The sequence below is a fragment of the Colletotrichum chrysophilum genome (genome assembly GCF_026319265.1).
Source record: "Colletotrichum chrysophilum strain AFK26 chromosome Unknown scaffold_10, whole genome shotgun sequence".
Classification (NCBI taxonomy): Eukaryota; Fungi; Ascomycota; class Sordariomycetes; order Glomerellales; family Glomerellaceae; genus Colletotrichum; species Colletotrichum chrysophilum.
This window is the reverse complement of record NW_026517297.1, coordinates 506,403-521,803: the sequence shown is the minus strand read 5'-3', so window position 1 is coordinate 521,803 and position 15,401 is coordinate 506,403. Positions and strand designations below refer to the sequence as shown.

At 55.2% G+C, this 15,401-nt stretch overlaps 3 protein-coding genes across 3 annotated transcripts; 1 reads left to right on the top strand and 2 right to left on the bottom strand.

The window, feature by feature from the left end:
* Nucleotides 1-3,818: 3,818 nt before the first annotated feature.
* COL26b_002181 (uncharacterized protein) lies at nucleotides 3,819-4,414 on the top strand (the record flags this gene model as incomplete). Its single annotated transcript, XM_053175109.1, has 2 exons — nucleotides 3,819-3,946; nucleotides 4,036-4,414. The coding sequence occupies 2 exons, from the start codon at nucleotides 3,819-3,821 to the stop codon at nucleotides 4,412-4,414; spliced, it is 507 nt and encodes a 168-aa protein (XP_053041053.1).
* Nucleotides 4,415-5,099: 685 nt separating this feature from the next.
* Nucleotides 5,100-7,872, bottom strand: CDC48 (AAA ATPase cdc48; the record flags this gene model as incomplete). Its single annotated transcript, XM_053175108.1, has 5 exons — nucleotides 5,100-5,680; nucleotides 5,738-7,229; nucleotides 7,286-7,535; nucleotides 7,591-7,746; nucleotides 7,823-7,872. The coding sequence occupies 5 exons, from the start codon at nucleotides 7,870-7,872 to the stop codon at nucleotides 5,100-5,102; spliced, it is 2,529 nt and encodes an 842-aa protein (XP_053041052.1).
* A 4,397-nt stretch (nucleotides 7,873-12,269) lies between these two features.
* Nucleotides 12,270-14,575, bottom strand: COL26b_002179 (uncharacterized protein; the record flags this gene model as incomplete). Its single annotated transcript, XM_053175107.1, has 3 exons — nucleotides 12,270-13,214; nucleotides 13,293-14,404; nucleotides 14,482-14,575. The coding sequence occupies 3 exons, from the start codon at nucleotides 14,573-14,575 to the stop codon at nucleotides 12,270-12,272; spliced, it is 2,151 nt and encodes a 716-aa protein (XP_053041051.1).
* Nucleotides 14,576-15,401: the final 826 nt, after the last annotated feature.

Genomic DNA, 15,401 nt, shown 5'->3' with positions numbered 1-15,401 from the left:
ACTGACATGCGGAGAAGCGGAGAAGCGCCATATCTTTGATCACATCGCTATTGTTTCTTCTTCTTCTTTGCCGTGTTGGAACGGTTGGTCGATTGTCTTAGTCCGGGGGGTAGGAGTGCCAAATGTCGGTATAACATGCCGTCTCAAACTTTGATAGAGACCAACCACCCCGAACCAGCCATTCCGACCGGATTGCCAAGAATGGGCTTCTTTTCAAGAATTGAGATATGTGACGGCGGAGAAATGGGGATCAAGGGGGAATCGACAAATGACATGTAAGGAAGCGGTACCCGGAACAAATGACGGCAGAGGCCCGGTTGGAAGGATTCGAGAAAGGTACGGTTGCAACGGAAGCGCCTGTTACATCGTGAGATTTTCGAACCGAGTCTGTGTTTGGCGTACTGAGCTACTACCCGCGGGGAGCACTCCGACGGGAAACTCAGTTCTGACGATGCAATATTACGGTGCTTACAAGCTGACCTTCTTCTCCTCCTCACCCCCGGTCACAGGATCGCCCTTTCGCAGGGCGGGAGGGGGAAGGAGATGATCTTCGAACATCGTCGCACACGCACACGCATCATGCACCGGCAAAAGTTTACTTACACACGCGCAGAGCGGACCGCGCTTGCGATTGCTCTAGTTTTGCCTGATTCATGGGCTTTTCTTTCGGTAGATGAATCTCCAATCTCGGTCCCTCTCGCGCTCTTTCTCCCCCCCAGGGTACCACAAGCCTCGCACTCGAGCAAAACTGATGCGGCCAAGATAGACGTTGAACAAGCAGGGATTCTTGGAGGCACACACTCTCGGGGAGCACGACAGTCCAGTCACGAAATCCCACGAGACCCTGCAGGAGATGGCTTAGACGCAGTGCTTATCCTTCCTATCCCTTCCCGCGCCTCGCGGTAAGCACGCCCGTTTAGCAGGTTGAGATGGATGGGACGGGACGGGATGGAAGTCATGGTGCAAGAAAGCCGTGCAAGCAAAGCATGCCAGATGTTGTACGTACATACATACCCAAGAGACGCGACAGGAGGAAAAAAGAAACGACGGTTAGAACAAAAAGCCACCGCGTGGAACCCCCGATGTATCTTCCGCCCGCATCGAGCTAGAGCTGCCCAAGAAGTGGTCCCGCGGTACGGTGTACCGGGAGGCTGCCGGGGGTTGCGTTCGTCGGGTGGCATTTCATCAACCTGCATACATGCAGCATGTATACATGGCTGCCGGGGATAGTAGCGGTGAAGGGGTCGGTGTATTACAGGTTTTAAAATTTTCAGGCTGGGGTGTGTGAAAATGGATCCCCCGCCCTCTTATCGCAGACCGTGGACTTACACGGTCAGCGAGCGCGATATTTGGTTGGACTCCTGGTATTGAGGCCTTCTTCTCCCGCCCTTGAGGCAATGATGAGACGTTCATTGGAAGTAGTGTGTGCTGGATGTGACCGACACTGCAAAGTAGGACATGGGCCTCGGAACCGATCCAGAGAAGCATTGGCTCGGTGTCTTGTGATCCCGTCCGTCTGGCATGAATTTTTGGTACCTGAAAGGAGGTGAAGCTGAGATCCGGCCGAATGGGAATACACCACATGTACACCACTTGAGAATCCTCGTCCGCCTCGATGCATCTGGGATAGACAGATAGCTGAGAGACATGATGTTTTGCTTGCTTTTTTGGCGACCAGCCTGCGCGTGCCGCCCGAAGCAATGCAATAGAAGGAAGTTTAATTCTTGATTTTCTTTCCTTCTTCCGTCGGGCATGCACAATCGCATCGGTGAGCTGGGCAGGGCTGTCGGCGACCTGACCGACAAGTGGACTTCCACAAGAGGTGCTTCCGACACAGCGAAACGGACGCAGCCCAAGCAACGCACTCGCGCCTTGGTCCGCGTTCTTGCATTACCCCCGAGTTTTCCTCACCTCTCAAATCCCGGATGAGGGGAATACGTGAACGTTCCCGACACGTTCCCAGCAGGCGGGATTCCAGACCCCCGGTCCCCGGCATGTCGGTGGGTGGGGCACGAGCATGCCATGGCCATGCTGCTCGAGCATGGGCAACGTGACCGGTTGATCTGCCCGCTTGGTAGGGTGATACAACACCGGGCTCGTTTACGGGAGGCTGAGTTGGTTGGTCAAGATTCGTGCCGTCCTCGCTGCCGTCCAATCCGCGATGAGCGTCTGAACCGTTGTTGCATGCGAGAGGCCCGGGACTAACAGCGGCAGCTCGAGAAGAAGCGAACAAGATGTTCTTCTCCTTCGGCGAGCCACATGTTCAGACCGGAATCTTCCTTCTCGGAAGGGATTGACGCTGCGGGAGGGCCCGTTTCTCATGAGTCGTTGATGAGTGCTGCCCCGTGAGTGTATTTTGATTAGTTCCATGCGCGGTGCGGTCATGCCCCTCCGGGAACGGGCCGGAGGATGTCGGCGCGGCGAGTTGGACTCTTTTTGATGGGGACGTCGTGTTTTCGAGAGTAGCATCGCCGCCTGTCGGAACCGCGGCGAGGAGCGGGGCCACGCTGCAGTGACATGCGCAGCGAACGACGGGTGTTGGTCTGGAACCCATGCTTCACCCGTGCATGGCAAAGTCTGGGAGCTGCATGGGAAGCGTGTGAACAGCACTTTCGATGAAATTGCGGTGGACGCTGCTGGGGGTTAGATCCTCCTTGGAGAAAAAAAAAAAAGGTAGCAACAGGCGGTCGGATCGATGAAAAGCTTTTTCAAAATCGATGACGGATGGGACACAGAGGCCAGGCTCCTCTTTCCACCCTCCTGTTCCACTTCGGTGGGATCCAAGGCGACATGTGAGCTGTCACCTGTCGATGAGAGACAGCTCCGATGACAGGCCCAGGGCTCGCTCGGTGATCGCAGTAGGCTTGAGCTGACGCAAAGATGGCAGAAGCTGATAGAAGTCGCGAGCGGGAGTGAGGCGAATATTTGCCATCTGCATCGCGTGTTCCGTGAATCGCCGCGAGTTGTGAGGGTTCAGATGGAAAGAAGAGTCTCGACCGCGACGATCGCTGCTGAGGCGAAGTTGAAGCCGAAGTCGAAGTGTGTTTGCGGACGACGCAGTCCAGCCCGATGGTCCAGCCCCAACTGCCAGAAGAAGTTGTAGCCAACCTCGATAGTTCGGACGAGAGGACGAGAGGACGAGAGGACGAGATGGAGTTGACAGGTCTTGACACCAATGAGGTTCACTTGAGGCTCGGTGGGTGGTTGCATTACTTTGGGTCCAGCGGAGGGAAGACCGGCCGCGGCCGACTTTGGGGAACACTGAAACCACCTTTTTTGTTCGTGCGAATAAGCCAAGAGTGGGGTCGAGGTGCCTGCCGATGGCGTGGTGATGGTCGTCGCAAGTTCCAACCCCACGTGCCCACCGCCTGCCTAAACAAGACACCCCTGCATAACTCAGCCTTGCGCGAACTTGCGAGAGCTGCTAAGCTTCCATGTCCCGAAAAGTCAGCCTTGCCACTAGAATCACCATCCAGCCTGCTGAAGGAGACCCAATTCGTGCAGACACTCTGTTGAGGAGACGACAAAGTAACTTTTAAGGTACATTTTCCACTCAAGGCGAGCTCTGTCTAAAGCAAAGACTGTTCTACCACCTACTAACAACGGCACCTTCAGAGTCGCAAAGAGCATTCAAACTTCATCTCCTGCCGTTGTCTTGTGGACTGCCGGCGCCTCCCCAACGAATCGTGTTTTTTTGCGATAGGATACTTTGAGGTCGAAGGTCTCGTGAAGCATCAACTGCTTTGACGGCATCAGTGAAGCCCTTCAGGCGTGTCCCTCGAGACCACTTTACACACATCAATTCTCAGACCATCACCATGTCGGGCGCATCCTCAACCCCGGTCAAGGTGCCTCCCTCGGCCGCAAACCACTCAGCAGCAACTCTCGACCCCGAGCTTCGATCGCAAATCAACACATTATTACTCAAGGAGGGTCATGTCACGAAGTAAGCCTCTGCCTGTCCGACGTGTTCTCTTGGTACAGCACTAACGCTCGTGTTTCTTCCCTCAGGATTCAAGAGCACCTTCTCCATAGCCTTAACGCGAACCAAGCAAACTGGCCAACCCTCATCCAAAACCATGCTCTCAACCTCCTGCGCAACGGCGAGGTCACGACCTTCCCAGCCCTCCTCCGCCGCGTCCTCGACGACGTCCGACAGGACACCTTTAACCCACCCGCACCATCGACCGCGTCTCCGTCAACATCCAAGACTAACGGCACAACGGACAAGGACAAGAAGACTAACGGCGCGTCCTCCACCCCGACACCCGCCGCAGGCACGGCAGCGTCCGCCGCGGACCCCAACAACCCGCCCAGCCTCGCCGTCCCGGCCGCTGTCGTCGAGGAAGCTATCAAGGTGACACGCGATAGTTTAGAGGCAGTATGCGAAATCGATAACGCGGGCGGAAGCTAGAGGATGCGAAGCGATGAAGAGAAAGCGGCGATACGGGCGGTGCGTGAGAAGAGTAGCGGGAGTGAAGCTTCCGAGAAATAATGAAATGAACGACCTACCATGGTGTTATGGGCGGCCGTGCTGCAGGAGACGAGACCAGGCCGAGTTTGAGCGAAAGACTCGGTGATTTAACGAAAAGCCTTTCATATCAACTTCAAGTCGATGCTGGGGGGCGGCATCGCATACGTGTATAAAATTGGATTCGGACAGTTCATTGGGGTTCGGCTTCTACCTTACAAGAAGGTAGGAGCGCATACGATATCAAGTTTTTAGACAGCCAGCCAAGCAATGATCAACCGTAGGCTGAAATAGCTTTTATTCAGACTATACCTTGCGAATTCGTCGTCTAAGCTTGTTCCCACCGTGTGGTTTCCCAATTTGCATGGCATGTTCCAACTGGGCTGTGTCACCCTTCACTATACACATCGGCAACGCAAGAGTCTGTGGTCCACTTGTAAGTTATCAACTTTGCATGAGACTACCTGTCTACCAACTCCATCCGCCTCCAGATCTCCACCTTCGTTGGATTTCTGTGACCCGGTTCATCATCTGGTGATTCGATGATGTAGATGTATCGGAGAGCGCAATAAAAAACTAAAATACAAGGCCGGCCAGCATTAAGTGGCAATCTATCCTAGCCCACCCTTTAGTCGTAGAGGTCATCATCGTTACCAGCGTCACCGAAGTTGTTGGCAGCCTGGTTGGCAGCCGCATCACCCTCGGGGAACTTGAAGTACGCGCCAGGGCCAGCGTTCTTCATCTGCTGGGCGAAAGCCTCGTACCGGCGGATCTCAACGTCGCTGACAGAGCGACGAGCCATCTGCATAGCCTCCTCGAAGTGACGCTTGGTAAGCTCGGGAACGGGGTCCTCCTCGTCCTCATCCATGGCCTCCTCGCCAGCAGCCTCGCGCGCCTTGGTCTTCTGGATGTCGGCGGTGATAGCCTCCTTGATGGCAAGCTTGACAGCACGCTGGGTAATGAAGCCCAAATCGGCACCAGAGAAGCCATGGGTCTTGGAGGCGATGAAATCGAGGTCGACATCGCCGGCGACAGGGGTCTTGCGAAGCTGGGCCTTCAGGATACCAGCACGGGCGGGCTGGTCAGGCAGAGGGACATAGATGAGGGAGTCCAGACGGCCGGGACGGCACAGAGCAGGGTCAAGCTGCTCAGGTCTGTTGGTAGCACCAATGACGAAGACGTTCTTCTTTGAGGTCATACCGTCCATCTCTGTGGCGAAGTTAGCAAGCAATTCATCTAGACTGAAGATCTGCTTTCAGCACTTACCAGTCAGAAGCTGGTTGACGACACGGTCAGAAGCACCGCCAGCGTCACCAACGGATCCACCACGAGCCTTGGCAATGGAATCCAACTCATCGAGGAAGACGATGCAGGGCGCAGCGGCACGGGCCTTGTCGAAGATGTCGCGGATGTTGCTCTCAGACTCACCGAACCACATGCTGAGAAGCTCGGGTCCCTTGACGGAGATGAAGTTGGCAGCGCACTCGTTGGCGACAGCCTTGGCCAACATCGTCTTACCAGTACCGGGGGGTCCGTAGAACAGGACACCACGAGACGGTGAGAGACCGAACTTGAGGAACTTCTCGGGGTGGTCGACAGGGTACTGGACGCTCTCCTGCAACTCGGCCTTGACGGTCTCGAGACCACCGATGTCCTCCCAGCGAACGTTGGGAACCTCGACAACAGCGACCTCGCGCAGTGCAGAGGGGTTGGAGACGCCGAGGGCGAAGCGGAAGTTCTCCATGGTAACACCTAGAGAGTCAAGGACCTCGGCGTCGATGGTGTCCTCGTCGAGATCGATGAGGTCCATCTTCTCACGAATCTGCTGCATGGCAGCCTCAGAGCAGAGGGCAGCAACATCAGAACCGACGTAACCGTGGGTTTCGGCGGCAATCTGCTCCAGGTCGACATCGTCGCCGAGCTTCATGTTCTTGGTGTGAATCTGAAGAATCTCAAGACGGCCAGTAGGGTCGGGGATGCCGATATCGACCTCACGGTCGAAACGGCCGAAACGACGCAGAGCGGGATCGATAGAGTTGGGACGGTTGGTGGCAGCCATAACGACAACGTTGGAGCGAGCCTTCATGCCGTCCATGAGGGTGAGCAGCTGAGAAACAACACGACGTTCGACCTCACCGTTGGTCTTCTCACGCTTGGGCGCGATGGAGTCGATTTCGTCGATGAAGATAATGGCGGGAGAGTTCTTCTCGGCCTCCTCAAACGCCTTGCGAAGGTTGGACTCGGACTCACCGGCCATCTTGGACATGATCTCGGGACCGTTGATCAGGAAGAAGAAAGCGCCGGTCTCGTTGGCAACAGCTCTCGCCATCAGAGTCTTACCGGTACCAGGGGGTCCGTAGAGAAGCACACCGCGAGGGGGCTTAATACCGATAGACTTGAAGAGCTGAGGATGGCGCAGGGGAAGCTCGACCATCTCACGGATCTGGGCCATCTGCTTTCTGCAACCACCAATGTCGTCGTAGCCGACCTCGTTCAGGTTGTTCTCCTCCTCATCGCGCTGGATGGGCTCGCCCTCGCAGTGAATAACCGTATCCTGGGCCACAATGCCGTATTCGGGGGGATCGACCTCGACGACCTTGAACTCTACTTGCCTCATACCACCGCGGACGATGAAGAGATCGCCCTGGCGGACTGGTCTGTAGGCCTCGCGGAAGTAGGGGGCGAGGAAAACGTCGAAGAGGGATCCGGTAATACCCTCGACAGTGTCAGCGATGGGCAGGACGGCAATGCGCTTGGCCTGTGAAAGAGTCAGTATCCCGCTCCAATGCGAGGGTGTATACAAGTAGGACGCACGTATTTGATGTCGGGGCAAGGGTGGATCGTAATCATGTCACCATGCTTCACGCGCAGGTTGTGGCGAACGACACGGTTGATGCGGGCACTGCCGTCATCGAGCTCATCGTCGGCGAGGACGATGAGAACGGTGTCCTTCCTCTTCTTGCCGCGCACAAGCACGGTGTCACCACGGAAGAGCTGGAGAGCCTCCATGGTGTTCTCGGACAGAGCGATGATGGAGTTGTCATCGTTCACAGCATCGGTAACCCTGCTCCACAGTCAGTGCTCTGAACGTTACCCCACGCCACCAAGAGCTCACGTACATCAACTGGTTGGGCTTCTTCTTCTTCTTCAGAATAGCGGTCGCGGTATCATCTTGCTGTTTTTGGTAGTCAGTATCGCCGCAGCTTGCGGAATGGATCGTAGGTAGCTGGGAGGCGGGGAGACAAACATCCTTGACCTCGGCACCGGAGGCATCCCTGGTGATCATAGTCAGCATCGCTCCTTCCAAGTTCGAGTATGCCACCGAGGCAGAGAAAGCCGAATTTTACTCACATAAGGTTGACCTTCTTGTGCTCGGCGGGCTGTTCCGACGGAGGAGCCATCGTGACGGTTTGTGTGTTTGACGGATTCGGATCGTATGCGGCTGTTGAGGTGAAGGTGGGAAGGTGGGATCGTCAGCGGTGTGGGGGAGAAGCTGTCAATACGTGTGTTGTCCGCAAATGGGTTCAACACAGGAAGGAAGGGACTGATGGGAATGGTTTATATCCCCTTGCGTGTGTGGTAATGGAGAAAGGGGAATCGTGGATCACGGAGATAAAGGTGGGAGGTAGATGGAAGCTTTGGTTTCGGAGAACCAGGTGCACGTAAAGGCCAGCAGCAATGGTGACGGGAGGCGGCAATCGCTGGGAAGTGGTCCCTGGCGACCAATGAAATCATAGAGTGGGGCGGATTAAGTGGTCTCCGGTGGCTTCGGCGGCTTAGATAATGGAGGTATCCAGGCTCTGTATCTGGCCCAAGCTCTATGATTCAGGTGTCGTCAGGGCAGTGGAAAGTGTTGGAAGCTTCCACTCTTGCTTGGTTGCTGACCTTGAGGGACCCGTAGGCAGACAGGCACTCACGCACTCCAGGTGTCCAAGCACAGCAGACACCACGGCCACGACGCCAGCCTGCAGCCTAGGCAGGTAGGTACATGCCAATCATGCCTACCCATCCGGCATGGATGCCCCACATCGACTCTCTGCTTTCCCGTACCTTGCGCTTATCGTCTTTTTGCATTAGTGAGCTTTCTCGATATGGCAATTTGCACACCTTTGCCTCACCGAGATCACATTTCGAAGGGTCCCCTCGACATAGTCCCCTTCTGGTCTTCTTGCCAAAGTCGCCTCTGCTCCGAAACCTCAGACTTGTGGTTCCTTACCTTGATACTACGGCAACTATGTTTTAGCGCGGCGGCGAAGAAAGAGAGCAGAGGGCGGACGGAAGTGGCGAGCGACTTCTTTGTTTATTCTGCGACAAATCGACCAAAGGAGCGGCGGATCCGACAAGACGCCGCAGTCTCATCCCAGCTCAGACGAAGAAAAAAATTTCAAGCCATACACATCAACCAGCAACTCAACGGAGGCGACTGCTGGTTGATGCATGCGGCGGCAAACGAGCGACAACCGGCTTATTGCCTGATGCAAACAAAACGGACCATTACACCCGCCATACCTGTTCCAGCCCCAGAACGAACGGGTCCCCCCTGGAGGCGAGTCATCGCCGGTTGCTCACTCCCCGAAATTCCTGAGCAACCACACCCATCGCCGCAGTCGCCGCCCCAATTTACACAGACAACTTACGATCGTTTATCCTCTTCGGTGGGCTAGCTGCAGGCCACGTTGCCACTTTTTGCCGCCAGCCTAGGTACCTCGGGGCTGTCGGCGCAGATGCGTGGTCGAATGCCGGAAGAGCGTCGCGCGCCGAGTGCATGGTCGGCGTGCGGTTGATGTGGGTATCTAGCAGTCCGATCCCGAAAATGCCCACTCCGGGGCGGGGGCCGCCGGCGGCAATTCGCTCCGCGTTGTTGACGGTGTGCAGGAACGATTCCTGCAGCCAGGTATTGGTCGGGCAACTGTCGCTGCGGTGGGCTAGGCTGTGGTCGTGGCTGGACGTATCCGTCTGTCTATTCGTCATTGTCAGCACCGTATGTGTATGGCATATTCCTGAGGTGGGAGCTCTTGGACAAGAAGTCGTACTTACCCGTGAGACTGCGCAGCATCGGAGCCCACCTCGACCACGTCGGACCTGAAGCTCATCTGAAGTTGGTTTGCCGCCAGTCTCGTGACTTGGCGGGCCGGTCCGAGATGCTTTTCGACAACCGCGTTGGTTACGGTCGTTCGTCTGTTCGTTGTTCTAGAAGAATGCGACTACTAATAGTGGCTGCAGGTGATGCGTGCTTGGAAGCGCTCAGGAGAGACTGGTAGGAGCTATTCTCGCGCTTGAGCCTTCAAGAAGGAATGCCACGCCGGTGCTGTATCCAGCCTTAGACATGCGACGGCCACGATATCTTATACAACTCTCATAATACAACATGGGAATCGATTCTTTGCAGCGGTCCGGAGCCCTGCCCGTTGGCCTCCCGCCAATGCCTCTCTTCCGGTGTCCAAACCGCCGGTACGGTCAAGCTAAGACACGGCTGGGGAGAGAAGCACGCTGCCTGCAAGATCGCTCGCGTGTGGTTCACCAGCCCGCTGCATGTTTGGGGGCCATGTATTGGCTGTGCATGCCGTAGCACTGCAATGTGGCACACCCCCACACACCATCTCGTCTCAGCAGCCCAGCCTTATGATGATGGAAAGAAGCTTGTCTATCCGCTGAGCCAGTCAATGGATCGAGTACTGCTTTTGCTTCTCTCTAACGATGTTTCCTCGCTCATTGCCTGTTTCCTCGACGCAAACCTGACACTGACCTACACGCCTGTGTAAGTGGTTCAAGAGAGTCTAGAGTCAACAGACTCAAACACCACGGCTAAACTCTTGGGCTTCTCCAATTTACACAGCAAACCATGCTAGAAATTCGTTTCGAAACTTGGGTCTGAATCTGGTAAGCTAGCAGGGGCACTCGCACCATAGTGACGATATGGCACATATCTCCCCAGCAGGCTGGCGAGCCCACAGCCTCCACCAGCCTCGTCCGACTTACACCATGAACCCTTCCACCACCGTCGCATCCTCGCCCACCTCCAGCGCTTAACGCTGCTATCTTGACCAGAGATGTGCTTCTGCCCTTCTACTCAGCCACTTCCTTCCCATCTTCCAGACGTTCTAGCAAGCGGTCCCCCGTCATCGCGCCTGCTGCCCACACCTCTGCGCCTCCAGGCCGCAGCGGTTCCGCCGAGATCTTGAAGCCTCTGCCGACTCCCGAGCAGACACATTCTACACCAGACGAGACGGGAAGAAAAAAAAAAAAAAAAAGACCTACAGACTCGACCTCCCGACCTTCCCAGAAAATATGGCTTTTAAAGTGGGGCATGTAGATGTACAAGTCGAAGGTGAGAATATTTTGACCAAACATCACTGGTCATACTAGATTATATGGGCAAAAATGAAAAGAACAATGAGCAGCTCGAGGAATTATGTAGCATCACCAATTGAAATCCGACCGAACCCAGGCCACCCACCCCTAGACGATCTTCACAGCAAGCGTGCTCATTGTTGAAGATACTCCAGACACAAACGGGGATATGAACCTTTCCCGCCAGGAGATCTGAGAATTTGGGATACCACGCTTTTGATTTCATCGCCTTGGCATCTCCCCTCTCCCCTCCCCCCTCTAAGCCTCCAGTGTGAACACTCGCGTCTTGAATTGATGCAGCCTTACCTTGGCAATCTCCCATACGAACGCCGTCACAACTCCGCCAACCCGGAAACGGCACCGGACCGTGAGACGCGCATCATGACAGCATACCGTCAAAGCCATGTTCCTCCCTCATCGACAGCCTGATCACATTACTCTCGCTTGAAAAAAACCGTTCCAGAAAACAATCGTGATCCATCCCTCTTCTTCTCCTCCCACACAGCAACACAGCCTGATATCACCCAGGGATTGCCCAGATAAGCCCCACGTTCTCTCACACCTCCGGCCGGCCCCCATCCCCGCCAATGTCCGAAGCAAGCAAGCAGAGCTCGCTCAGCTCCACGAGCCGTCAGCACTAACCCGCCCGCTATCGATGCTATGCCCTGCAACCCTTTTCGGCCCCCAAAATAGCTGCCCTACACTAATGTCGCCTTGCGCTTATTACCTCGACTACACAGGAAACATCGATCCGGAGGGAGGGAGGGTAACGTGACGGTGGGAGAACCCATGTCCCAGGCTAGGAAAGCTGGCTGCTCCCAGCCCCCAGGTTACCTCTGCTTGAATTTCAATGGGCATGCGATATTCAACGTTGCGTCTGAATTGCGGGACCTAGACGGGAGTTTGACCAGTTGTCGTCTGGGATCACTAAGGCTGCCACGCAGTATTGAATAAGCGTTTGAGTATCAGATATTCCAAATTAAGACCAATATCCACCTGGCTTGGATATGGCGAAGACGAAGGTGTGCCAGCGACGTCTGGCACTAAGATGTGCGGGTTAAATAGTGATGCGCTGTAAGCCAGTTCACAGAATCACTTAGCATCACATACATTGCAAAGCAGGCTGATGCGTGTCGTCAGAGCACCAACAAGAGATAAGATGTAGTAAAGTAATAGTGTGATTGAAAGAAACCGGTTAATGTCGGTATCACGCGCTGCTAAGATATCATGCAAGATCATTGTCGCCTTCAGGGATGCATGATTGGTGAGCCCCAACTCCTTTTCCTTCATGTATGATGTCCTCCAAACCAAGGGCGGACGAAAACGCCCCAATAATGCAGTAACTTGAATGAAGAAGTGTCGCTTTTGTAGTTCCGTTCCCGAGGTGAACCAGCTTAATCTCTGCTCCTTTTGATTTCCACTTTCGTCGTCGAAAAGACCTTATCGCTTACTCCTGCGTCAAGATTGGCTGGTACCGCATTTGCAGCACCCATTTGTTGTCAAAGTCGATGCCTCTGCGGATCTTGGTCCCAGCTTTCTTCCAGACGGCAGCACCAAGACCCATGTCAGCAATGAACAGCTTCCAGTCGTTGTCCTCTGCCACAGCCCCTCCTACTTGGCTACTGATGGGATCCGATTCAACCGGGGCCATCGCCTCGAGCAACCCCTTCTTCGGTGCGCCCATAGCGACAACGTATCGGGGTTTGACATATAGACGGCCACCATCGATAATGCTGACCTTTCCAGTCGACGGGTCGATACCAGTTGGCACATCCACCGCAAGAACAAACGCTTCGTTGCGGTTGGCCCATTCAATCAGCTCGTAGACGGTGGCTTGGTCGCCAGTTCGCAATTCCTCAAACGAGATTGCCAAGCCCAAGAGGGCATCGATGATGAGGGTTACTGAGGCTGCCGGGTTCGAAGATGTCTTTCGGAGCTGTTCAAACAACTCCAGCTTGGTGTGCACGCGACCTCCAAAGTTCTTGAAGATTCGGATTTGCTGCCGCATGTCTTCCAGCAAGTCCCGCTCGCGCTCGATGCCAACAACACAAACGAGGATATTAAGCCCCTTGTTTCTAAGATGCCGAGCCGCGGCAATCGCCCGGATACCCGATTTGTTGTTACCGGCTAGCATAACAACAGTGGCAGCTGCCACTGGATTCTCGGTCGGTGCATTAGCACCGCCTGTGCCGAGTCGTACCTGGATGGCTGGGTCTTCGAGCGCAGTCAAGGTGACTTCTGCTATGCCTCGCCCCGCGTTCTCCGTCATCATGTCTTCTGTCAGCCCAATCTCATTTGCAGCTATGTTCTCAAGATTGAGCATCTGTAGAGCGGAGACGGTTTCCAGACGTCGGTTCGATGGCAAGAGGTAGAAGCCGGGCTGGGTCCCATGCTGCAGAGTGTTAGTACTAAGAATGCTTTGTGAACTATTCTGACGAAGCAACGCTTGGGGCTGTCTGTTCAGACGTACGCTGGAGTTCACGCGATTCAGAGGCTGGCTAGTAAGCTGCGCGCTCGCCTTGCGAGATTGCGACCTCCTTGCAGCCCCTGGCTTGCTCTCTGCCCTCCGACTACCCTGAGCGCTTCGGACCTCGCGCCCGCTCAACCGATCGCCTCCGTTAACGGCGTCATCAGCCTCGCTGTTCCAGAAATCCTGGTTCGCTTTTGAGCTTGAGGAAGGCATGTCGAGCACGTTTTCTGTGTAGTGGAGATTCTTGCCGCCTGCGGTTCCGGGCTTAGGTTTGCGATTGTGCGATACCAGTCTGTCGGCCTCGTCCACTTGATCCTCCTTTCGCATCTGATCGAAAATGGTGCGCTTGTCGAACTTGGCCAGACTGCCCTCGAAGTCGAATTCCGCCATTTCCTCGGTGACGTCTTCGGATGCCCAGCCATTTTCGGGGAGGTCTTTCTTGCCTTTGATTCCGCGCTTGAGTGAATTGAAGGGTTGGAATGAGGGCGAGCTCTGCAGGATGGGCGTCTGTCTCCAGCCCTTGCCACGATTGGCGGGATTGCCACGGGACGGCGTGCTTTCCTGCGCATTCTCCTCGGCAGTGCCGTTCCTGGGGGCCTTTGCCTTCTCACGACGCCTGCTCTTCTTCTTTGGTTGCGACGGACCCGATGCCTCGTGCGCATCCTGCGCGACAGAAGCTCCAGCGGCGTAATGTCTTGCAGCAGTGGGTGTCGGCTCATCCACGTCCAACTCCTGCAAAGACTCGCTGAGGCCGATATTCACCTCATCTTTTCTCGATGCCATCGCCAGATGGATGGGAGGCAGAACCCCAGGTTGTCCTGGCTGAGGGTCCCTTGCAATGCCCACGTTTGGTTGGGGTATCACCTCAGGAAGGACTTGACTGTCGCTGCCACTTATAATACTAGAGCCGGGCCGCTTCCCCATACTAAGGATTGCGGGATCAGCGAAGGCAGGTTGCGCAGGCTGGGGGACGACAGGGGCGGGAACAGGACTTATGCCCGGCGCGGTGAAGGTGTTGGGCGCGATTTTTTCCTTGTACTCGGACAGCTCGAGTATGTTGGCCGCATCGATCAATATTCTGGGGATCCAATGGTTTGTGCCCATGGTAAAGACTGCGAAGGCGGGTGTTAGCATGATGGCTCCTTGGGAGTGAAGAGGGTTGGCAGCTTGCCATTAGCCAGAGTCAAACTGGCGCCAGGTTCAATCTCGCTGACTGTGCCCTTGAGCATGGTGCCTTCAGGCTGGCGAAGGGTCACCAGCATCTGTAGGCCTATGAACTCCATCGTGACAACTGCGTCACAGCGCCCAAATGCTCCGAGTCGTGGGCTGTAACAGAGTGCACCGCCCTGGGTCCGCCTCGGGCTCTGTGGCAGACAATGTTGGCGGGAATTAGGATGATATGATGGCTTTGCGTAGTTCGCGCGTCGTATGGGGAGGCGGTTGGGTGTTTTGATCGCAAGATTCGGTCAACGGGTGGTTGAGGTTGGGAGATAATTGTGCGTCGTGATGAGGGACCAGATAGCTCTTTCCCCCAAATTCCCCCTCGGACACATTCACTGACTGGGTTTAGGTTACCTTCACTTTTTCCCTAGCCCAATTCTTATCGATAAAAGGCAGGTAGGCGACCGGGGCAGGTGCAGGTGCAGGTTCCAGGCCACACTGCAAAGTCACGGGGGGTAGGTAGGTCCAGCTATGATTGATCGATTGGCGGTGGCTGGTAGCTACTGCCGCCGTAAGAACAGACGGGACGAACGTCATGGGCGCAAGCTTCCCGTCGCAAGGTACCTTTTTAGTGTACTGGGGTCAGTGCTCATCAGGTACCTCAGTGGAGCAAGATCCCTTGGCAGAGTCGAGCATCTGCTGTACTACCACGTCCCTTGAATTCGTCAACCCGGACAGCCAGCAAGATCCCAATACCTGTCAATCTTCAGCCACAAACACGGGCACTCCCTTTTCTGCACTTTGACCCTGGCGATCGGCCTGCTCCTCTTTGCCTTAGTTCACCTCCTTGGAAGTTTCCGAGTCAACCAATGATCGCGCCCCTCAAGTTGCACAAAAGAGATGCCATTGAGTCTCAATATGTCCTAGAATCGCCTTCAAAATAGAAGC